This window comes from Colias croceus, chromosome 20 (assembly GCF_905220415.1).
Source record: "Colias croceus chromosome 20, ilColCroc2.1".
Classification (NCBI taxonomy): Eukaryota; Metazoa; Arthropoda; class Insecta; order Lepidoptera; family Pieridae; genus Colias; species Colias croceus.
This window is the reverse complement of record NC_059556.1, coordinates 1,171,224-1,193,944: the sequence shown is the minus strand read 5'-3', so window position 1 is coordinate 1,193,944 and position 22,721 is coordinate 1,171,224. Positions and strand designations below refer to the sequence as shown.

The window sequence follows — 22,721 nt, the reverse complement described above, 5'->3', positions numbered from 1 at the left end:
CTATCTATACTTTTAATGCAAATAATATAATGTAGGTTTTTAATGTGTAAAGAACTATTATCGAAAGGAAATAATAGTACCACAGAATAGTACCTATAGAGATTGGCAAATGGCAATATTAGTGTGTGATTCGTGTGAATCACACGAAATGAATGAATAAAAAATGAAATGAAATGAATCAAATGAACATCACACGGTGTGATGTTCATTTGGTTAGTTTCTCTGTGACATTCTGTGACATTAGTGGATTTGAATTTTGGAGGTTATGTTGTGATTTTTGACAGATGGTGTATATTTATTTCAATATTTAGTGGTTAAAATTTAAGTTATTTCACAATACTCCTTACATTGAATTGACAAAATGATATCGCAGAAGTATTTATTAAATCGCACGTTGCCTATAGTCATCCAACGTGCTGAGGCACACCGCAAACCCCGTTGGCTACCAGTGGCTAAATCTAAAATATATCGTATTCCAAAACGACCAGAAATCTCAGAGGATGAACGTCTAGAACTGCGCCGCATAACGAATAACTATAAAACACAGATGCGTGCAGTAAAACGATTCTATGTTGAAGATTTCCTACGAGAGAAGTTAACTTTAGAAAGTGCTACTTCTGAAATGTCCCAGCGTTTAGAAGCGGAAGAATGGCAGCGTTGTGAAGAAATAAATGATGTGTGGAACGCACAAGTTGCTGCTGAAAGAGAAGAGAGGAGAAAGAAGGAGTTGATGGAAATGGAAGAATACTCTCTCGCTCGTATGGAGGCTAAAGATCGCGAAATGAGGGAACGACTTGCTAAGGCATCGTCAAAAATAAAACGGGAAAAGGTTTGTAAATTTATATTTAGCAACAATTTTATCTTCCACATTTACCATACATATAAAATTCAATGTAAAAGTTTGTTTACTATAAACTCCTCAACAGCTTGATCAATTTTTATTTTTCGTGCATAATTGGTAGGATACTTTATCTTGACAAAAATAAATACTTAAAATAATTGTACTTCTAATACTTCTTAATTTCTTGCTATGATATATTTTGTTGTTTTAGGAGCTGAGTTCAACATTTATAACTCCAGAAAACTTGGAAGCAACCATAGATAGTGTTTTAGCCAACCAAGTAGATTATAATTTCGCGATTGACTTATCGGAAGACAATTTCCCGGCCGAGATACTAAGATACAATATGAAGACAATAAAAAGCAGGCACAGACAGCAAATTAAAATATAAGTATTGAAAGATAATAAAATACCTATTTCTTATGCATCACAAATGAAAGAAACCTGGGCATAGGAAATTATTTAATCTGTGAAAATTGTTAATAATATGTTAGAAATAGATAAATTTAGTTATATTTAGTGTTTTAATTATAACCATACTCTAAAAATTCCCCATTTAATTGTTTACACAGTACGGGAATTAATTTAGGATGGTTGGATGACAAAGCCTTGCTTTTTTTTCTGACATTTTCTATAAATGAATGCTAGATGAAAAGTTCAAAATGTTCATTTTTTTTTTTTTTAATTGTATAATAGGGGAGCGCTTGGCCACAATCTCGCCTGATGGTAAGCTGAGATGTGGCCTAAGATGGAGCGCGCTTCCCTAAAATGTACCAGTTCACTCTCCTCTTGAAGACCTCCAAATTGTAGTCATCGGGAACACAGATCAACAGAAGAAATAAAACACAATTAGCTGTTATAAACTATATTCTTATTAGTATTGGCATATTTAAAGTTATGTACAGTTTCATAATAATGTTTTAACAACTATAGTTAAATGGACATTTCATCAAACATAGCCTGCCAGTGTGGAGTTATATTTAGTTTGTGCTGTAGTGGTCCCAGGGACACCAGGTTGGCAGACCGGCTTGCATCATTCACATTCACTGAGACAACTTCTTGGTAGAATGATGCTTTTGTTCCAGAACATACCTGAAACAAATTAACGAATTATAAATGATATCACAGTTTAATTAAATTTGGATTAAAATCATTTCTTTCTCAACTCTTCAACATTATAGAAGTAATGTGATGCTTTATTGATGGCTATTAGGGAAAGAAAAGTTATTTTAAACATATTCTTCTTCATGTTAAAAAGATTTTATAAAATCGTGCATAAGATTTGTTTTGGTTAGAAACAATACTAAGCTGTTTACTTAATCGTCTTAATCAAATTATTAAAAGTATATTTAAAAAAAAAGACGTGTGGCACTCGGGGACTGCCGCGGTAAAGCTATTGCATGCTATGACCTCCGCCCGTCCGCGTCGGAGTGGGGAGCGTGAGGTTTTTTCGTTATGGAATTTCTCGATTCGGTCCCTGCGCTCAAGGCCCGCGATAGAAGCTATGCAATAGCTTAAAAAAATTATAGATGTATTAACAAAAAAATACTAAGCTACCATTCTAGTCTTATAAGATACAAGAACAAGAATATACTTAATAGGAATATAGGATTTAAAAATGTACATGTTTTTGCCATATATTATGTACTTACCTCAAAGATAGTACTGCCCAATGCGAGTGTGACCCTTCCCGACCGATGCACCCTCAACTTTCCGATTCGACCCTCTTCTAAATCTGATAAGTGACATCGCGTATCGACCTGAAAAAAAAATAAACATTGCTGTATATGTCCGACACACTAGACAACTACGCGACGCAACACAGCGCAACATATTTGCCGATTGGTCAAATCTGGCCGTGGCGCGTAATTTCGGTGACGCGGATACCTCATATTTTTATAGAAATATGCTCTAAGGAAATATATGAGGTATCCGCGAATAAGCGGTGCAGACTAAAGGTCCGACCGCACTGCCGTGCAGTTATGGCTAGTGCGTGTGGCCTTTAGTAAAATAATTTATAAAAAAAAGTAAGTAAGAACCGGCTCGATGTTGCGTGAACTGTGAATTTTTTAAAATCGTTTGACTTTCGCTATTTTTCCGACGAGTTCGACTAACGCCCACGCGACTAAGCCGCCGGTACCAGCGTTCACACCATCGTTTTTCTTTTTGTCATTGCGTACTAAGACCCCTGTAGAACCGCCATCCTGTTAAAAATGACTCGAAATTTTGTGTCAGTATCTCCCGGTCTAACAGTTAAATTTTAGTTGAATTATTTAATATGAAAATGTACATCTGCAACTGCGAGTAACAATAAAATTAAAAAGTGTAATATTACCGGTTTTTGCTCAGTCTCCTCACTTGTTGAAGGTAAGTTGATAGGCTTCTTGCGATCTTCATCGCCGCTCCCGCCTCGACCAGGTAATGTATCAGATAACTAGAAAATAAATATTATTTTAAATAAAAATTTGTCAGCTGTTATACCTATGTAATCTGTTTTTGTTATTTTTTCTATTTGCATATTAAATTATAATTATGTTAGATTAATGTGATAACATAAATATCTTATGTTGGAACTATTCAATACTATTCTGTTTGAATTTGAATTTTACCTGTAAAAGTATGAGGGTAGGTTTATCACTTTTTAATAAATTGGCAACATTTGTATCTTCAAAAATGTCTTTAATATCTGGAATCGGCTTTTCCTCTGGTGTTGCCACTGAGAAAAAAATGATAACACATTTTTTATAAATATTGATGATGATGTGATATTTTGTATAAATTATTAAGATGATTTAATGTTATAAATAGAAGCACAACTGTGTCAAAGTAATAATAATTTAAACAAAACTAATTCATGTCGACCCGCGTGCGAAATGTACGAGCAGGATCGCATACTATTCCCTTATATTTACAAGCGAGACAAATATAGTTTACATGTTATCTTATCAAAATATCAAAAAAGCAACAAAGAATATTCCGATAACATATAAACGTTTCGGAACTTCGCAAGCCATATTTGCTGTCTTCTTTTGCACCGTTTACACTGAATTGAAATCATTCATACAGTGTTATATGGTGCTTGTATTATTATCATGGTCTTACATAGATCACCGTCTTCAGTTGGCTCTTGTTTGACGATAACTTCCTGTTTGACAGTGACTGAGGGTTTCTGGTTAATCGACCAGCCTATAAAAGAGTTGGCTTGAAATATATTTATCAATGAGTATATTTTTTTATGTGATAATAAGATAAATACAAGTAATGAAATGAACAAAATCCTTATTAGAAAATAAAATTTGTCCATTTATTCCTTAAACTTTCTTTGTAAATTATAATGTAGTTATGCTATGCATATTTTCATTTTGCTGAAACTTGGAATTCTAACTGCAATCGACTATATATGAAATTGTATTTTGTTATTTAATCACACATAAAAATCTAAAGTGAGATTAGCATATTTTATTTAGGTGGTTGAATTTTATTTTAGCTATTTATATATTTGTTATTTTTATTGGATACTAGCTGTGCCGCGCGGTTTCACCCGCGTGGCTCCGCTCCTGTTATATATAATTATATAGCCTATATTACTCGTGGATAATGTAGCTTTCGAATGGTGAAAGAATTTTTATAATCGGTCCAGTAGTTCATGAGCCTATTCATTACAATCAAACAAACAAACAAAGTTTTCCTCTTTATAATATTAGTGTAGATTGCCTCTCTCGGCAAAAGTTTAAAAACCATAAGCAGTAGTAAAACACAGACCTCCATCATCCATAGGCAGTTTAACTGGAGCATCAGCGTCAAGCACTGTTTTGAAATCTTCTGCTTCCTCTATTTCATTACCATTTTCACTGAGGATGGCTTTTATCTTCTGCTCTTCAAAATCTGTGTCTATCTATAATATTGTAAATAAAAGCATGAAACCATTTAACTATAGAAAAACTTTAAATTACAAAATATATCTGGCTATCATCAAATTATTATAATATGATTTATAATATTTATAATGAATCAAATTTTAAATAGATGATAATGCAAGAGGACAGTATTTTGGCAATTTAAAATAAAACAAGGTACCTACTATAGGTACGGTATTGTTACAGAGATTACTACTTAAATCGTCTGAAATAGACACAAATGGCCAATGGTCTGATTGTTACAAAATTAGCTTTTATTTTAAACTAGCTGCTCAGCACGGTTTCACCCCCATGCCTCCACTCCTGATGGTCGTAGCATGATGATATATAGCCTATAGCCTGCCTCGATAAATGAGCTATCTAACACCAAAAGAATTTTTCAAATCGTACCAGTAGTTTCCGAAATTAGCGCGTTCAAACAAACAAACTCTTCAGCTTTATAATATTAGTATAGATTTAAATATATTGCCACATACTCTAACAGCATCCTTGATTCTAATGGTTGGTTTTTGTAATGTGGGTGCAGTGTTAGCTTCTCTGCCACTTCCATATGAAGCCCTACTCGAATGCCTCTCCGCACTACCAATACCTGAAACACGGAATATTCAAAATTTTCTGTTTTCATAAATCTTTAACAACCAACGGTTCCCCGCAGTTTCACCCGCATTGTTCTGCACCTGTTGGTTTTAGCGTGATGATATATAGCATATAGCCTTTCTAATAGTAATAAATGGACAATCTGACACCGAAAGAATTTTTCAAATGGGACCAGTAGTTTCAGAGATTAGCATGTACAAACAAACAAACAAATGCTTCAGCTTTATAATATTAGTATAGATATAAGATCGTCCTATATTATCGTTTAACTTAGAATGCACTTATTAGTTATTACCTTCAGAGAATACACCTGATGATTTAATAATGTTTGGACCATTTTTGAAATTTTTATTTTTATCGTTTTTACGATCCCTTTTGTTTCTTTCATCCTTTTTCTGTTCACGGGTCGCTGCGGTTGATGGGCTGGGATATTAAATGATTAAAAATAACCTTTATCTAATAATTTTTTCTTGAGAAGTAGTGACAGAATATTCATTTAAATATTATATTAAGCATCATATAGAAGGCCTAAGTTGATAAATAGTTCAATAAATTAATCTTACCCTTTATTTTTATTACGTGCTACGTTCAGATTTGGTGTGAATACCTTTTTATTTGGTTTCACACCGCCCAGTAAAAGATCTCGTGGTGCCTTTAAAGAGGCAAGTCTTTGTAGTGGATTTGATTCAACACCATTAGGTTTATCGTTTGAGTTGGACATTCTATAAAATAAACTGTGTTTTTATAAATAAATAAAATAACGTGGTTCGTACGTATAATAAACGATCGAATTCTTGGGATATTTACCACAGATGTTTACAAAATGCTTGTTTTGGTGGTTTTGACAACAGCTGTCAAGTACTCAATGGTACTCAAGCCAAACTCAAGCTGTTTTTATTTTGGAGTTACCATTTCTCATAATATGTGGGATAAGAAAATTTTTCTTAGGTGCACTTGTACTTTAATGAATGAGTAAACTGCGAAAAAATACAGATGAAACTGTAATTTATAACAATTTCTGTATTGATTATTCAACTGTGTAGATCACGTGAAGATGTTACAATATATTATTTTTATTATTGGCAACTGTATTGAGCTCAACTGCTTCAACCGTTTTCACTTTTCCGTTAATTTGTTTGACGAAAGTGAATTGTGGAAAAGCGCGGGAACCTTCGAACGAAGCGGGTGTAATTTTAATTAATTGAGCTTAAAATTATTAATTTAATATATGATCAGTGGAGTTTGGTTTTGTATATATAGTTTATAATTGTAGAATTGTATATATTTAATAAATTTTGTATAGTTAGTGTTCGTATAGGTAAGTTTTTTTTATATTTTATGTATAGTATGTAAAAACCAAAAATTCATAGGGTAAGATTCGGTAGATTGATCTATGAACGATCCGCCGGATCCTAATCCCCCAGGGCTGGGTACCCCCGGTCCTGAGGTAGCCAGTTATGTAACTATTACAAATACATGTCTAGATAAAAATTTAGTTCCGGAGAACACTCCAAAAAAAAGGCGTCTTAGAAGGAAAGAAAATAGTGAATTAAACGAGCTAATGTTAACTGAAAATACTTATGTTGATAATAGGCAAAATGAATCTAATATTCAACCTAAAATACTTGATACTAGTTCCATGCAAGATAGTCGATGTGAATATGTAGGTACAGATTCTTATCCTTACATTGTTCATGTTCAGCGAACTGAATCATCACCCGGGGATGGCTCCACATTGCACCCCATAACTTTCGGAAGGTTTTTGAAAAACAATAATATTAAGAATATTGTGTCTGGAAGTATAAAAAAAATAGGCAGAAACCGTTGCATAGTTGCATTTACTACAGCACAGGATGCAAATGATTTTATCAAAAATAAAAATTTAAGCTCATACAATCTTAATGCAAAAATTCCATTGTTTAATATTACTAGAATTGGTATTGTTAAGGGAATACCAACTGAATGGTCACCTGAAGAAATAAAAGAAAATGTGTCCACCCCAGTAGGCTGCGGTAAAATTATTAAAGTCAGGAGAATAAATTACAAAGTAAATGTTAACAGTACTGTATCTTGGAAGCCAACGCAATCAGTTGTTTTAACATTTGATGGCCAAGTTCTACCCGAACGTGTGTATGTGTGTTATAACTCCCTACCGGTTAACCTATATATTTTCCCTACCATCCAATGCTATCAATGCTGTCGGTATGGTCATACTAAAAATATATGCCGATCTAAACCCAGGTGTTACAAGTGTGGCCAAGACCATTCCGGTGACACTTGTACAGTAGAAGAAGATTGTGCGTCATGTTTGTTGTGTTCAGGGTTCCATTATGCAATCAACAAAATCTGTCCAGAGTTTAAACGCCAAAAAGACATTAAAATTAGTATGGCTCAAAAAAACATTTCATATGGTGAGGCAAGTAAACTTTACCCACAAATATCAAAGTCGTATGGGGATGTATTAATATCTTCACCGGCTTATTCATCCCCAAACAGATTAAATGTAAACAATACAAATTCTTCATATAAAAAAACTTATTTTTTGAAACCAAAATCGTCTCCGAAAATGAACAAGGGTTTTGACAAAATAGCTCACAATACGATTATTAGGGAAGCTCAGATACCTACGCCTGAAAATGGTTGTGGTTATCAAGTAGCCCCTAATGAAACTGAAACTTCCCAGATAATGGACATAATTACTTCCCTTATCAATACATTATTAAAGAATAACACCTTAAAACCGTCCAACGTTGCCACTTTATATAAATTAATTGATAGTTTAAGTAATAATCATGGATTCCAAAATAATACAGTGGAACTGCAGAAGCGTAATACCTAAAAAGTCAGACCTAATTCACATAATAAATAAGCATAATCCTTTTTTAATCGCTCTAAATGAGACTTGGCTAAAACCAAATCTCTTTTTTCGCATTCCAGGCTATGTTTGTATTCGTGATGACAGAATTGATGGGTATGGTGGTGCTGCCATACTTATTAAAAAGTCAATTCAATTTAAACGTCTAACATTACCAGCGCACAATAATAAATATGTTAATAGTGTTGGCATTAGCTTAAAAAATAATATTTCAATAATTTCAATATATATATCGTATAATTCAGCATCAACGTTTAATTATTTACAAAATTTAATAAGATCAATTTCTACGCCTTTATTGTTGCTTGGTGATTTCAATTCCCACCACCAATATTGGGGAAGTAGTATTACTACTAGTAGTGGTGAGCAACTTTTAGATATTATGGACATGCATAATTTATGTATACTTAACACAGGTGAACCAACGCGACGTACGCGAGCGAATGAAAATCTGAGTGCGGTAGATCTTTCTCTTTGTTCGCCAGGTTTAGCATCATCCATATCATGGCGTCCCTTATCATCTTCATTCGGCAGTGATCACTTCCCGCTATTATTGTCAGTCCCCATAGGAAATACTAATAACACAACAAGAAAGCCACGGTTGAAGTACCTATTGAACAATGCTAATTGGGATAATTTTAAAGAAAAGGTTGATCTACGTATTAAAGATCTACCTGAAAGTCAGGCAGGTAATGAAGAGATTTGTTCTGAATATTTAGCGAAAATATTGATTGAAGCTGCTGATGAAACTTTCCGGCATAAATCTTCTAAAAGTTTGAAAGTTCCTACCCCACCGTGGTGGGATAAAGAATGTAGTGATGCAGTTAAAGAAAGGAAGCGTATGGAAAGAATATATGAAAATGACATGTCTGATGTTAATTTTGAAAACCTCTCTCAAAATATTAACTTTACCCGATCACTCCTTAAAAAGAAAAAACAAGAAGGTTGGAAATCTTTTTGTTCGTCATTATCACCAGATACTTGTTCAAGTGAAGTGTGGAAAAACATCAGGCGTTTCCGATCTGCTTTCAGGGAACAAACATCTGTCATTTCTGAGGAATTAGCTCACAAATTTATGGATAATTTAGCTCCATCTACAGCGCCAGAGTACATTGGGAAATCATTACCTATTATCTCTCCTACAGACCACGATTATAGCTCTTTAATAGTATCTCCGTTTGTTTTAGAGGAACTTAAAGGAGTTCTTTCATGTGTTAAAGATTCCGCGCCGGGTATGGACGGGATTCCATATTCCTTTTTATCTCACCTATCAGAAATTGGTCTAAAATATTATCTGGACCTCATAAATTTAATTATGATTTCTGGGAACATTCCGCGATCCTGGAAATTACAAGAAATTATTCCTATTTTAAAGCCCAATAAATCTTCAAGTGACGTATCATCATATAGACCAGTGGCTTTATCATCTGTCCTTTGCAAAATTTCAGAGCATTTAATCAAAAATCGACTGGAGTGGTATTTGGAACACAATAATTTTTTATCAAATAGCCAATACGGATTTCGTAAGGCGAAAAGCGCCATTGATAACATCTCCATTCTGACTTCTGATATTAATATTGCTTTTTCGGATAATCAACATGTTGTTGCTGCGTTTGTTGATATTCGCTCAGCATATGATAATGTGGTTATCACAATCCTACAGCAGAAACTTTTCAGACTTGGAATTCCTGACGTTTTGATTAATTTAATCATATGTTTATTAGAAGAGAGATATATTGTTTTGAATATTGATGAATCAGTCCGTTTTCAGCGTACCATGAGTAAGGGTCTCCCTCAAGGGTCGGTCTTAAGTCCTCTATTATATAATATTTATACACATGATTTAGCTGATTCGTTTAATAATAGAATTAACACCCTTCAGTATGCTGATGATCTTGTATTATACACTATAGATTCTAGTTTAGATTCAGCTTGTATTTTTTTAAATAAAGGTCTCATCGAGCTAAAGGGCTGGCTAGATAAAAATGGATTGGATGTTTCTGTTGACAAAAGCGTCGCTCTGATTTTTACGAGATCGCGAATAGTTCCTAGGGTTGATATTAGTTTTAATGGGAAACGGATCCCACTCCAAAATCATACAAAATTTTTAGGCGTGGTCTTAGATAGCAAAATGTCTGGTACCTTTCACGTTGAGTACATATGCTCAAAATGTGAAAGTATACTTAATTTGTTGAGGTGTCTTTCCGGAGTTTGGTGGGGTGCCCACCCTTTTTGCATGAAATTGGTGTATAATGCTTTGATTCGCAGTATTCTGGATTATGGAACGTTTTTGTTAGAAAGCGGTAACGTAACGGCACTTAAGAAATTAGATCAAATCCAAGCTAAAGCTCTGCGCATTGTGTTAGGTGCAATGAAATCGAGCCCTATTAATGCCCTTCAGGTTGAATGTGGAGATCCCCCACTGAAGATCAGAAGGCAATATTTATCTGATAGATTTTTATTTCGTATAATACAATTCACCAACCATCCATTAATAAACAAGTTGAAAATTTTAAACGATCGGATACGTACATCTTCTTTCTGGAAATATAAATCATTACCTTGTTTAATTGTAAGTTACCGAAAACTCATTTCAAGCTCAACTAGTATTTTTCAGTCCCCAGTTTTACCTCTGTATGCATATAACTTCAAGTGCCTTTTGATCAAACCAATTATACGGTACAATATAGGAATCAATAGGAATGATATGAATTCAAATGCAAACTTTAGGTTTAATGTCGATAGGGAGTGGCGCAATTGGCATCATATTTTTACGGATGCATCTAAAACCTCGACTGATAGTTGTGTTGGAGTTGGTATATTACACGTTCAATTTAAGATTACGCAAAAGATCAAGTTACCGCCGGAGTCTTCAGTCTTCACTGGTGAATGCTTTGGACTACTAAAAGCAATAGAATATATAATATTAATGAAGCTACATAAATCTGTAATTTTTACTGATTCAATGAGTTCTCTGCTATGCTTAGATAAATATCCTTTCTATAATAAACCATTTTACCCTGTTATTTTTGAAATCAGAAATAAGTTAGCCGAATGCATTAACCTGGGATACTCGGTTACTTTTGCTTGGATCCCAAGTCATTGTGGAATCCAGGGAAACGATAGGGCTGACAGTTTGGCAAAGGATGCGGTGCAATGTGGAGATATGTATCCATACATTAATTACCCTCATGATCTTATGACATTACCGAAACGATATCTCTTTGAAGCGTGGAATACGGTCTGGGCAGATACTGGGCAGTGTAAGGGAAGGAATTACTATAGAATTCAACCGACAATTCCAATAAAGCCTTGGTTTGTTGGTGTTGAAGCAAATAAATTAGTTGTATCTACAATAAGTCGCATGAGAATTGGACACATGTGTATCCCTAGCCATCTAGCCAGAATTGGCGTATTAAATACTGAAGTTTGCGAGTGTGGAGAGGGTGAGGGAAATATAGACCATATATTTTTCTCTTGCTCTTTATACGATAATTCTTCCTTTTATAATTCATTAATTTCCTCAAATGTTCCTCTTCCTACTCGTATGTCATATCTACTAATGTATCCTAAAAAATATTTTATTAATATATCTATTTTTATATTTAAGAATAACGTCAAATTGTAAGGTTTATTATTTTCCATTTAATCTATTTAGTTTATGTAAAAAATATGTAATAATATAATGTAATTTGTATTGATTTTTCCTAACTCTTCTGATCACCTTGCATAAACCGTCTTATCGTGGTCCTATCCTATTTTCCCGTGTATGGATTCCCTACCTTTTACTTGACACTGGCAAATAGTCATATCTTCTTGCCATTAAAAAAAAAAAAAAAAAAAAAAAAAAAAAAAAAAAAAAAAAAGTGAATTGTGATTTGTGACCGAATTTCGAGATAGTCCTATTTAAAGAACTCAGGCTTATTCTTTGTGTTCAAATATAATTAATTGAATAAAAACTTTACTCCGGAAGAAATGGCTGAATCACTATTCGACATTTTCGGCGATTCTGTAACAAGGCAAGCAATCAAAAATGTTACTCGTCAACCGTTATCCAACATTGGTAAGAAATTTCAAAATTAGTCTAAAATATTTGGTATAAGTAACTAAAAAAAAAGTGTATATAATGTTAAATGCATTTTATTTATTTAAGAAAACATGGGTAAAACAAAGTCAGCGGGACCGTATAAACCCAACGAGCCCATAAGACCCACAAAGAAAAATATGGAAACAAAGAAATCATTTCTTTCGAATACAGGCAAAGCTCTGCACAACACGCCTATGCGCCAATGTACTCCAGGAGCTATCAACGTCGGGTCTCTCATATACAATGACGACACGAAAAAGGAGAAAGGATATTCGTTTGAAGAGCTAGAGTTCACTAAGCCTACTTACAGATATGGTAAATATCATTGCAAAAAATTATAACAATGCACAAAATTATAACATGCTTGCTATAAACTACTTTAATAACAACAGCATTGTTATTGTTAATTTGTTTATATTATTATATTTAATTTAATAAAGGCATAGTATTAAAGACTTTGTTTCCGGACTAATGAAATTGGAATTTAATATTAACTATATAATATATGTTATTGGGACAAACGCAGTATTTTTACAAACTTTAAGCTGCTGAACCAAATTAGTAGTGTGTAAACTACAACCCATACAAATTAACTTGAGACCTGAGCCCATGAAATTATTTTCAATTTAATATTACTAGCTTTCCGCCTGCGGCATCCGCCGCGTTTTGAAAGAAAAACCCGCATTCCCGTTTCCGTGGGATTTCCGGGATGAAACCTATCCTACGTGTTAATCTCTATATGTGTGCTAAATTTCATTATAATCGGTTCAGTACTATTTGCGTGAAAGAGTTACCAACACACACACACATCCTCACAAACTTTCGCATTTATAATATTAGTAGGATAGGAAGATTATAGGTACCTTTCCAAAATAAATAAAATAATAGAATGTAATTCAAACTAAGCAAGTCTGTTTTACTTACTTTGTGTAATAATAAAAAACTAATATATCACAAATTTCGCATTCCTTGGGAGTCTCAAGTTAAACTGTACAAGTTATAAGTATTGCTTATTAGGTTGTGGAAGCATGTAAGCTTGATATTATTTCAGATAACTTTCACGCAGACTTTTTTGACTATCTGCCTTTAACAGAGGATCAGATTGCTAAAGATGTCTCACCGCCCAACACTCCACCACCACCCACTCGAAGATTTAGTCTTGAACTAGACTGCTCATATCAAGATGAATTCTATACAGGTATAGTTACCAATAGTTTATATGTTTGCTTCTTTGTATCTATAATTGCTATGAAATGGCTTTATTTTCATCAATTTTAATATATTGATAGATCCCACTTGAAAATGGAGGGTATATTTATTGTTAAAAAAATATTTAGAGAGTAAAATAGAGGGAAGAATTTTTAACAAGGGTACTTACTCTATGTTTAGATAATGCATTGAACATTGGTCTGCTTTTTGACATTTTTAAAATATAACTTAGCTTTTTTCAAATGCTTTTCAGTAATCACAAGTTAACTTACGTGTTTATACATTATTGAATCAATCAGTTATATTTTGATTTATTTTTTCCAGATGAATTCTCCATTGACAGCATTCCAGAAATGGAATTAAATTTACCTGATATATTTTAAGAATTATATTTTAAGCAGTCTTAAGCATTTGTATAAATTTTTTCAATAAGTTATAGGACAGTTTAAGTATTCTGAATTTACTATGGGAATTAAATTGGTCACATTTGACCAATAAAAATATAGTGAGAAAAAATGGTGTACATTTATTTGTTGACTTTAATTTGGTCAGTTTCAATTTCTGGATTTTTCAATCCACGAAATTAATATTTTAATTCAGTATTATTTAGAATGTAGGACAGCTAAATTTGTAGTAATAAATGGTATATATTGGGTAAAATAAGATTCAGAGTGTTAAATTGTAATTTGTTTATTTTTTGAATAAATAATTGCTAAAAATAAAGTGTCTTTACATCTTGTTAATATTTCATAGCACAAAGCTTGTTTTTTAACATAATATTAATGAACCTAAATAATGTTTTTTTTTATCTAAAATGATTGATAGTTTTTTTAATATGTTCTCTATAAGGCAGAAGACAAAAGAACTGACTATTGGACTGCATTCAATTAAGTAACGTAACGGCACCGGTTTCCGACTAGCCTCCTCTATCCGACCATTTTGATTTTTATTTGATAAAACGTTTAAAATACGCGTGACACTCGTGAAACTGAAGGCTTTCGATTCAATCACTTATCGTACGTCATCTGTCCAAAATTGGGTTTCAAATTTTAACCGACATTTCGTCAATCCAAGAAAAGCTAGGCGAGGGTGTAGTTTGTATTGAATTGAATGCGAAAAAAACATAAAACGGTGAAAATAAACATTTGGATTTTTACGCTAAATACTCTGGTAAGTTTGTGGTTAATTTACTTTGAACGTTTAATTGGTGTTTTAAATTATTAATTTTAAAATATACATGCAAAGATAGCGTGTTTTTATAGGTTTTTTTGGACAAATAATTATGGACGGAATGAGGAGCTTTTCAAAATAACAACATTCCGAAATCCGACCGAATCGGTCGGTAAACGGAATTTCGCACTTTGTAAAAGAAGGTAATTATCTATTATGCATGTTGTTTTGTGAAGGTTTCGTATTAAGTTATTTATTCTAAACGCTATGCTTATATACTACACCTGTATGCGACCAATGCTAACTTTAATGGATTATTTGTAATATACGTTTTAACTGACGCTCTTTTTTGATTTTTTCGTTATTCATTTACAAAGACCGGTCTGGTTTAAAACCCCTATATTTTACGTTTATGACACATAATTGCATAACTACGAAATTGTGAGATCTTTATAAGTGTACATATGAAATAGAAATGAACTAAAAATGAATATCAATTTCGGTTTAGAGGCTTTATTACGCAAATTTAGGTTTGGTCGGAATCTAGGTGCGATATATTTCCCTGTTTCCGTCCAACTGGGTTGCTTTTGCTTGCGCTGTGCTTGAGTGAAATTGCATGCGTTTATTTCAGGTCATCATCATGAGTGATAAAAAAGAGGCTGAAGTATTCTCATTAGCTGAAATAATACTTTTGGTGAAATGGATTTTAGAATTGGGCAAAGTAGTCAATGGGACATTCTAATTTAGTGTGGATGACCAGTGAGGCATATTATGAGTTTGAGTTTGAGTAAATGTAATTTTAAACTACTACAGTCTAACATAGAGTTAGTTTTTGTTATTATAATAAATGCTCAAATATTATTTAAAACTAGCGGTCCGCCCCGGCTTCGCCCGTGGTACATATTTAAAATATCTCTCCATAAGAACCATCCTCGTACTTCAAGTAATATAATAAAAAAAGAATTATCGAAATCGGTCCCCGCGTGATGCAGTGAAAAGACGAAACGGGTTTTTACGAATTTACATTGTATTTCTATTATCATAAAGTTGATTATAGTAGAAAATATTTGACTGGTCGGAATCTAGCTACTCAGTGGTCGGAAACACGTGTATTTGTACTCAGTCGGTCGGAAAATGGTGCTTTCAGTTAATTTCCAGTCGTGACAGTTAAAATCCAAATTTAGGTAATAAAAAGCCATTATGAAATACAATTATGTGCATATTTTAAAATATAAGTTCGTAATCTTTCATAATATCATTTTTTCTTATGACCTCTAGAGTATTTAATTTATCTTTTAAAGGATTCATTTAGCCGTATCAATCAGTGGTCGGTATTCGGTGCCATTACGTTATTGTATGATTATGAAAAGAATTATTTGCTTTAAAATTACATAAATATTATCATATCCCTATTAATTTTACGTTTTACAATAACAATGGTAATTATTGCAATAGTTTTATATTATGCATATCTAAATATATTTTAAATAGATGATATATTACAGACTTAGACAGAGACAAGAGTTGAGTAGGTATTTTAGTTCTATATTATTCAAGATTATTGATATCCACATTTTCTTTATTTCCATTAATATAATATGGTAAAGATATTAAGGCTCGCACTATTTTCCGAATATTTACATTTATATCACTTAAACTAATGTATCCATAATACATTATAGCAATCATATTTATAACCATTAATTATCTTATATGAAACCTTGTATTATAGTGTTCAGTCAATTATAAAAAAACACTGACACTTGCACTATTAGTTCATCAGTAATCCTTTGAAAACATCAAGCTTGGGCTATGTCAAGTACTTCTTTCCCAGTAATTGCACCTTCTTCTCAAATGCTGGGAAGTTAATCACAGTGTCTTCTTTGTAGAATGGGTTAAGCATTAGTTTTATGTATGCTTCATATACGTCTGTGAAAAAGTTCTTGATCCCATCTTCGTTTCTCGCTTCATGCACCATTATGAATCTCATCTGTGGAATATGAGTAATTTATATATTACTTATTTTTTTTATTTATACATATATATTACTTAAATCTGTTGCGTAGTTTTAAAGATAGCATACAAAGGGACATAGGGATAGAGAAAGCAACTTTGTTTTATACTATTTAGTGATGTAAATATAAAGTAAATTTAAAGAAGTAACCAGTTGGAATTCCTATTTTGTTTTGCTTGGTGTAAGTTATTAAATTTTATTATCTTTGATTTGATGCTTGGATAAATAAAATTATACATGGTATAGCTTTGACAAATAAACCACTTTACAATCTCAATTTAATTGATTAAGAGTAAAATGAATACGATAGATGACATAATAATTTTTAACATAGGTACCTGACTAGCTGTAACAAAAGCTGAGACAAACCATTGGTTAAATTTGTCTACAGATTTCAAATATGTATTCGTGCCTTTCCACATGTGTTCGTTTACTAGATCTAATGCTGCATGAGCTATGAATTCATTCAAGTGTCGATTGTCCTCTTTCTGAAAGCAAGGCATAAAGTTGGGTGAAAAAATACTACGGGAAGAATAGCGATGCATTACCAACGGAATTGTTATTGAATATTTTTTATTTATGTACAAGGGAAATGCGTAATGATTAAAATATGCATAGAAATTAATTTGTAAAGCACCTTAACTTCTTTCGTTACAGGAATGAATTCCATTTCGAAAATAGGTTTATCAGTGTGACCTACGATCACGAAATAATATATCCCTGCCATGTCTAGTAAGCTTTATACTTTTTCACCAAGAATAACAATTTATTAGTAGATTGTTGTTGTACAAAATCCTCCCTTTTTTTTACTTTTAGTTTCTGTCCCCTGTCGTCACTCGTCAAACGTCAACAATCAACAATAAAAAATAATGTCATTGGGAGATGGCTGTCAACATGTCATTGAAATGTCAAATATCCACGTCATGCATTTTATACAGATAGCAAAGTTACAGCTACCTACTAGCTCAGCTACTAGGTATAACTCTTTGACAATCTCTTTGACAGATAGAACCCTGTGATAGAACCACTACAACATTATTAAAGCCGCGTTTCCATCTGCAAGAAAACTTCCGCTTATTACAAGAAATGTCCGACAGCAGCTTGCAAGTCTACTTGCAGGTAGAAACTCGGCCTTGGACTTGCAAGCTGCTGTCAGACAGACTGTCTGACATTTCTTGCGAAAGTTTTCTTGCAGATGGAAACGTGGCCTAAGATAATTTTATTTTATTTTAAAAAACTAAATGGGGGATGCTTAGGGGGGATGAATGTGATTACGGACACTGGTTACGATGTGTTCTCATCCGTCATCGATTGCTATTGAATGTAGATCACACAATTTTTTTTTTGTTATCGTTTAAGCAGGCACCCTAGCTGGCGGCTCACCTGATGGAAAGTGATGCCCGTAGGTGATGAGGATTGTAGTATTATGTAGAAAACATATATATTTTGAAAACATGGGATAAATCTTGTTTTTAAGTTAGGGTCATTAGGTAATCTTTGCAATAGTTTTTAAGAACACTGAAAAGTGCGCCCTATTAGACAGATAGACACTGGTAAAAGAGAAACGAATTTATTTGTTAAATACCTATTTATTATTAAATAGTATTTACAATTCAATAACATTAGCAATTAATATCATTTGCTTATAAAATTTTATTACATAGGACTTGTTCTATAAAAATCTAACTTTATTATTAATTAATTTATTGACAGATGTGTTATATTTATTAATTATTCAAGTATTTTACAAGACTCTGTAATGATAGAAGTCCATCAACATATGGCTTAGATTCCAACTGGCCATTAAGGTACCCAAATAAAATAGGCACAAAATAGGAAGTGGAAAGAGGAAGACTCGCGCGTTTTTCATCATCGGTAAATCTGAAACGAGAATTATTGATGATTATTCATAGGTTTAAATATATACAAAGAAAATCCAGAAAAAAGAGATGTTTAACCACATTAGTAAAAAAAAAATACTACCTATAGTATTATACAATATATGTATAAGTTTCATCAGGGTAAAAAATATAAATTTAAAAATGTATACTCACTGCTATACCCTAGGAACGTGATGTAGATATAATATATGAATGACGCAAGCCAAAATGTATTGGAAACCAGACATGATAGGAAACCTCCATGTACTAGTAGTTCTGTAACATAAAAAATAAAGTAAAATAAGATGACCTTACTTTTCAACACAAAAGATTATGCTATTCTTAGAATAGTAAGTTTATACCAAGATACATTGTTCAACTCAAAATTAATAGGGCTTCCTATTATTATAAAGCAACAAAGAAAATATTAATCATGTTGTTATCTTTAGAAAGATTTTTTTTTAAATATAATAATATGGCCTTTGATTTTCAGGGATGATTTAATATTCTAATATTGAAAGAAAATTTTAATTTCGTCTCGTAGTTTTGGATATTATTCAATGGAAACAAAATAGAAAATCGTTCCTCTTTAGAAATAAAGTTGAACTCCACACAAAATGATTATAATAACTAGACATCGGATTATATGCACTAACAAAATGCCCAAATATGCATGCAAATATGCACTAAAAAAGGCCGAAATATGCACTAAAAACGACTGATATGCCTAAAATATGCACATATAAATCAAAAAAACCTTTATTATTTTTATATATTTAAATCAAAGATTGTACAAAAACATTGAAATTTTCTTGAAATTGAGTATAGTTTTTGTGCCAATATACAATTAAGCATTTTTACCAAATTTTCGAGCGCAAATTAATTGTGACGTTTGTCACCCGCGAGCCCAGTGTTGCCACCTTAACCCTTTCCGGGCTAAATCTAGCTCTTTTTTGGAATTCAACCCGTGTTTTACGTTTTTAGCCCCAAAAGGGTAATCTAGCCCTATTTTGAATGGCTCAAAATTTACTTAAAATGGAGCCCATTTTGTAATTTTTTGCCATTTTACCATGCCAAAATAGGGTTTGTTTACTCGCTGAGCGTTCTGATTGGCTAATAAAGGTTAGTCGACCAATCAAAACTCCCGCTACTTAACGATTTATGCACGAAATATGCACGATTGGGGAAAAAGGCTAAAATATGCACTAACGCCGTAATTAGAGAGTTTTATGCATTTGCATATGCAAATATGCAAATGCATATAATCCGATGTCTAATAATAACACTATTGCAATATTTATCATTTATGCATAAATAATAGCAACCTTAGGGTGTATTCAGAAAGATAGCTGGAAACTTATAAGCGCTTACCGGCGCTTGTCAGCGCTGGTGATCCGCGCAAGAAAATACATATATGTATATTCCGACATTCAATACGCGCTGGTCAGCGCTGGGCGCTGCCATATAAAATTTGTTTTGGTCTGCTTGAACCTGCTTCCTTTGTGTAGAACGAACCAGCGCTGACAAGCGCCGGTAAGCGCATTCTGAATACGGCCTTATGCAGGTATTGCAATACAATAGGTCATATTATATCATTATAGGTTATTTAAACTATTAGTGTGAGGGTAGATGCATCTGCACATGTTTCAAGATACCATAGATAATTTAGTAATTAATTATTTTAGTACTTCACTAGACAATACAAAGAGGTGACATAAAAAAGTACTTACTATTAAACAATAGTATTTGAAAGCAATGCAACAGAGACAGTGGGGGGAACATAGCATTTATGTGAACGTCAAACGCGTAGCCCCACTCTACGTCTGGGGATTCAATGTCCACTCGCAGATATTTATTGCTTACATACCTGTAAAAATTTTAATAGATAATTCTTGATAATTTCATTAAAATGGCTGTTAAAATTCAATTTTTAATCAGAAACTGAATGGGTATATGGCATATTGTTATTTGATTGGTTTGAACAAGATTTCGCAATTTTGAATTTTCAAACATAGCATTTATGGAGTTTCTTGTCGGTTCTTTTCGATAGATACTGCTCCCAAATTGGTGGTAAATGTTAAAAATATTTAATTACGATTCGACAGTGCTTCTAAAAGAAATCTAATTGAATAAATAAATGTTTGAATTTGTTTGAGTTTAGCTTCATTTGCATTGAAACTTCTTTTGGTTAATTTTTTGAAATCCAAAATTCTGCTAATAATTATGTCTAACTGTATAGTGTATAACTTACATTATATAACTTAATTAAACTTACCAAAGTACTGTGGACATAATTAAGCCAGATCCTATGAAGTCCACAAACACAACATATAGCACAAACAGTGCTGTTTGTCCCAATGTCAGGCCCATCGCTAATGCAAAACATACTGAAGATACTGGAAATATTGTTTATAATTTTTATTACTGATGACTATTATGGTAAGTAGAAAGTATTTTTTTTTATTTTGATACAAAGGGACATTATGTCAATGAAATAAATAAAAGAGTGGTTCATTAGTGAACAATTCAATTATAAATGGTATGTTTACTTAACCCGGGCCCCCCTTGGCCCGATCGGTCCCAGACACTGGTTCCGGGGCCTGAGTTATTAAAGTTGCATACAGTTAATTATAAAATATGAAATTACTTACAGAAGAGCCAGACACTCAGTAAAACAAGAAATGCAGGATCATCTCTTGCAAATTGTGATTTTGTATCTGAAAATGAAGTATAATATAATTATGTATGAAATTGATGTCCAAAATTTTAATCTTTTATAAGTTGTATGTTTATACCTATTTTATATGACTACTTAAGCCAACGCCTTGTATGAAATATTACTGAAAGTTTTAACTTTTACATAACTAAGTAAGGAGTTACTACCAATTGTGTTATAGAAAAATTCATATGAACTAATTTTTCCTTGTATATGTATCCAGTAGGTAATGTTATAGAAAAATGAGTTAACCCACTCTCTATCCTGTGCTGTAGGGTTAACTAAGAATGAGACTTACGTTTTCTATAATTAAAATTCCGAAAAACTTTTTGAGGTGACACAAATAAGTAAACCATTTGCCACGCAGCGAATTCAAAGTCCATTTGATTGAATTGGAATAATCTTCGCAAGTATTTGTATCGTTTCACTGCTGCACTGGCTGTTGTGGGCTGGTAGTTGGCTGGAGCAGGCAGTGGTGAAGTACTTCGAGGATAATTCGTCGGTGTAGGTGATGTTGAATATTTCATCATTGCTATTTTTTTTCTTCACTTGGAGGATTAAATGCAGATTCACTTCGCTACATTAATTGATTACTATTTTGTTGTGTTTATTTATTAACTTTTAATTAAAATTTCATCTTATTTACTAAATTTTATCAACATTGAAGGCATCAGTCATCATGTCACGCGTGTCAAATATTTGTGTCATTGTCATTTAGGACAATGACATATTCAAAATTTCGTTTAGAAATGTAATCTAGTGGTATTGACACACTCACGGGAGTCACGGGAATATTGAGGCAAATAACGAACACTCATCGTTTTATACGAGATAAATAGTGCACTCCAACATTGCAATAATGGTCTTAGTGTTTCCTTCATAGTTAGTTATTCATGATGCTGGATGGGTGAGCATGAGCATGAGCAAGATCAACGTGTCAATGATTTATGTAAATCACATCTTAAGTCTAAATTAAATGAGAATTTAATGAAGACTCGGCTTGTATATTTGCCATTATCTTATTATCTTGTAACAAATAGCGAATGCTTGTAAGGGTGTGGAGGTAGCGGTGGGTATTAAAAGAAACAATAATTTAATATCACAATTTTTTATTCGATCAAATTTACAAATATACATTACACCGTAAGGAAATAATCATTATTCTTAGATTTTCAGTTACTAGGTATCGACATAGTCGATTATTGTAAGAAGGTAATAAATTGAAACAAAGATTAGTTAAATAAATTAAATATCAGTCTAAAATATGTATTAAATTTCTTAATTTATGACTTCTGGGTGAATATTATTAGATCTAATCATCTAAACTTATTGATTTTAGCGGACTGTTTCTTATTACTAAATTCTATAAATTATCTTTATATTATAAAGCTTCCACATGAGAAAAAAAAAAAAAT

The 22,721-nt window shown here is 32.6% G+C and overlaps 5 protein-coding genes across 9 annotated transcripts; 2 read left to right on the top strand and 3 right to left on the bottom strand.

The window, feature by feature from the left end:
• Positions 1–257: 257 nt before the first annotated feature.
• LOC123700743 (probable 28S ribosomal protein S26, mitochondrial) lies at positions 258–1,356 on the top strand. The gene is given in 3 exon segments (XM_045648061.1): positions 258–829; positions 1,053–1,146; positions 1,149–1,356. Coding segments are annotated over 3 exon segments (639 nt in total). The 5' UTR covers positions 258–361; the 3' UTR covers positions 1,226–1,356.
• Positions 1,357–1,690: 334 nt separating this feature from the next.
• LOC123700934 (DNA-directed RNA polymerase III subunit RPC4) lies at positions 1,691–6,214 on the bottom strand. 3 transcript variants are annotated; one of them, XM_045648313.1, is made up of 10 exons: positions 6,163–6,214; positions 5,919–6,077; positions 5,651–5,778; positions 5,235–5,347; positions 4,604–4,736; positions 3,944–4,027; positions 3,451–3,557; positions 3,177–3,275; positions 2,494–2,601; positions 1,691–1,933 (listed from the first exon to the last, which is right to left on the bottom strand). In XM_045648313.1, the coding sequence occupies exons 2-10, from the start codon at positions 6,074–6,076 to the stop codon at positions 1,775–1,777; spliced, it is 1,089 nt and encodes a 362-aa protein (XP_045504269.1). In that variant the 5' UTR covers position 6,077; positions 6,163–6,214; the 3' UTR covers positions 1,691–1,774. The 3 variants fall into 3 exon arrangements, with proteins under 3 accessions (XP_045504269.1, XP_045504268.1, XP_045504270.1); XM_045648312.1 differs by lacking the exon at positions 6,163–6,214 and having other exon boundaries at positions 5,919–6,156; XM_045648314.1 differs by lacking the exons at positions 3,944–4,027; positions 6,163–6,214 and having other exon boundaries at positions 5,919–6,156.
• Positions 6,215–6,407: 193 nt separating this feature from the next.
• Positions 6,408–14,249, top strand: LOC123700771. Of its 3 annotated transcripts, none has more exons than XM_045648096.1 (5): positions 6,408–6,505; positions 12,109–12,293; positions 12,384–12,632; positions 13,369–13,515; positions 13,851–14,249. In XM_045648096.1, the coding sequence occupies exons 2-5, from the start codon at positions 12,206–12,208 to the stop codon at positions 13,907–13,909; spliced, it is 543 nt and encodes a 180-aa protein (XP_045504052.1). In that variant the 5' UTR covers positions 6,408–6,505; positions 12,109–12,205; the 3' UTR covers positions 13,910–14,249. The 3 variants fall into 3 exon arrangements, with proteins under 3 accessions (XP_045504052.1, XP_045504053.1, XP_045504050.1); XM_045648097.1 differs by having other exon boundaries at positions 6,483–6,500; positions 12,097–12,293; positions 12,489–12,632; XM_045648094.1 differs by having other exon boundaries at positions 6,485–6,500; positions 12,097–12,293.
• Positions 14,250–16,225: 1,976 nt separating this feature from the next.
• Positions 16,226–17,550, bottom strand: LOC123700772 (trafficking protein particle complex subunit 2). The gene is made up of 3 exons (XM_045648098.1): positions 17,348–17,550; positions 17,049–17,198; positions 16,226–16,686 (listed from the first exon to the last, which is right to left on the bottom strand). The coding sequence occupies exons 1-3, from the start codon at positions 17,435–17,437 to the stop codon at positions 16,507–16,509; spliced, it is 420 nt and encodes a 139-aa protein (XP_045504054.1). The 5' UTR covers positions 17,438–17,550; the 3' UTR covers positions 16,226–16,506.
• A 714-nt stretch (positions 17,551–18,264) lies between these two features.
• LOC123700932 (protein unc-50 homolog) lies at positions 18,265–21,986 on the bottom strand. Its single transcript, XM_045648309.1, has 6 exons — positions 21,605–21,986; positions 21,242–21,307; positions 20,866–20,986; positions 20,321–20,457; positions 18,765–18,866; positions 18,265–18,591 (listed from the first exon to the last, which is right to left on the bottom strand). Exons 1-6 carry the CDS (start codon positions 21,834–21,836, stop codon positions 18,455–18,457), a joined length of 795 nt encoding a protein of 264 aa, XP_045504265.1. The 5' UTR covers positions 21,837–21,986; the 3' UTR covers positions 18,265–18,454.
• Between the last annotated feature and the right edge of the window lie 735 nt (positions 21,987–22,721).

What these genes read in the sequence shown, in the direction of transcription:
- LOC123700934 (XM_045648313.1), bottom strand. Translation starts at nt 6,076, where the DNA reads ATGTCCAACTCAAACGATAAACCTAATGGTGTTGAATCAAATCCACTA. An exon ending in GAATCAAGGATGCTGTTAGA is followed by an intron (nt 4,737 to 5,234) that starts GTATGTGGCAAT and finishes ACAATATTATAG; the next exon opens with ATAGACACAGATTTTGAAGA. An exon ending in CTACCCTCATACTTTTACAG is followed by an intron (nt 3,276 to 3,450) that starts GTAAAATTCAAA and finishes TTTATTTTCTAG; the next exon opens with TTATCTGATACATTACCTGG.
- LOC123700771 (XM_045648096.1), top strand. Translation starts at nt 12,206, where the DNA reads ATGGCTGAATCACTATTCGACATTTTCGGCGATTCTGTAACAAGGCAA. An exon ending in TCAACCGTTATCCAACATTG is followed by an intron (nt 12,294 to 12,383) that starts GTAAGAAATTTC and finishes TATTTATTTAAG; the next exon opens with AAAACATGGGTAAAACAAAG. An exon ending in TAAGCCTACTTACAGATATG is followed by an intron (nt 12,633 to 13,368) that starts GTAAATATCATT and finishes ATATTATTTCAG; the next exon opens with ATAACTTTCACGCAGACTTT.
- LOC123700772 (XM_045648098.1), bottom strand. Translation starts at nt 17,437, where the DNA reads ATGGCAGGGATATATTATTTCGTGATCGTAGGTCACACTGATAAACCT. An exon ending in CTGTAACGAAAGAAGTTAAG is followed by an intron (nt 17,199 to 17,347) that starts GTGCTTTACAAA and finishes CCTTGCTTTCAG; the next exon opens with AAAGAGGACAATCGACACTT. An exon ending in CTTTTGTTACAGCTAGTCAG is followed by an intron (nt 16,687 to 17,048) that starts GTACCTATGTTA and finishes CATATTCCACAG; the next exon opens with ATGAGATTCATAATGGTGCA.
- LOC123700932 (XM_045648309.1), bottom strand. Translation starts at nt 21,836, where the DNA reads ATGATGAAATATTCAACATCACCTACACCGACGAATTATCCTCGAAGT. An exon ending in GAATTTTAATTATAGAAAAC is followed by an intron (nt 21,308 to 21,604) that starts GTAAGTCTCATT and finishes CTTCATTTTCAG; the next exon opens with ATACAAAATCACAATTTGCA. An exon ending in CACGTTCCTAGGGTATAGCA is followed by an intron (nt 18,592 to 18,764) that starts GTGAGTATACAT and finishes TTCTCGTTTCAG; the next exon opens with ATTTACCGATGATGAAAAAC.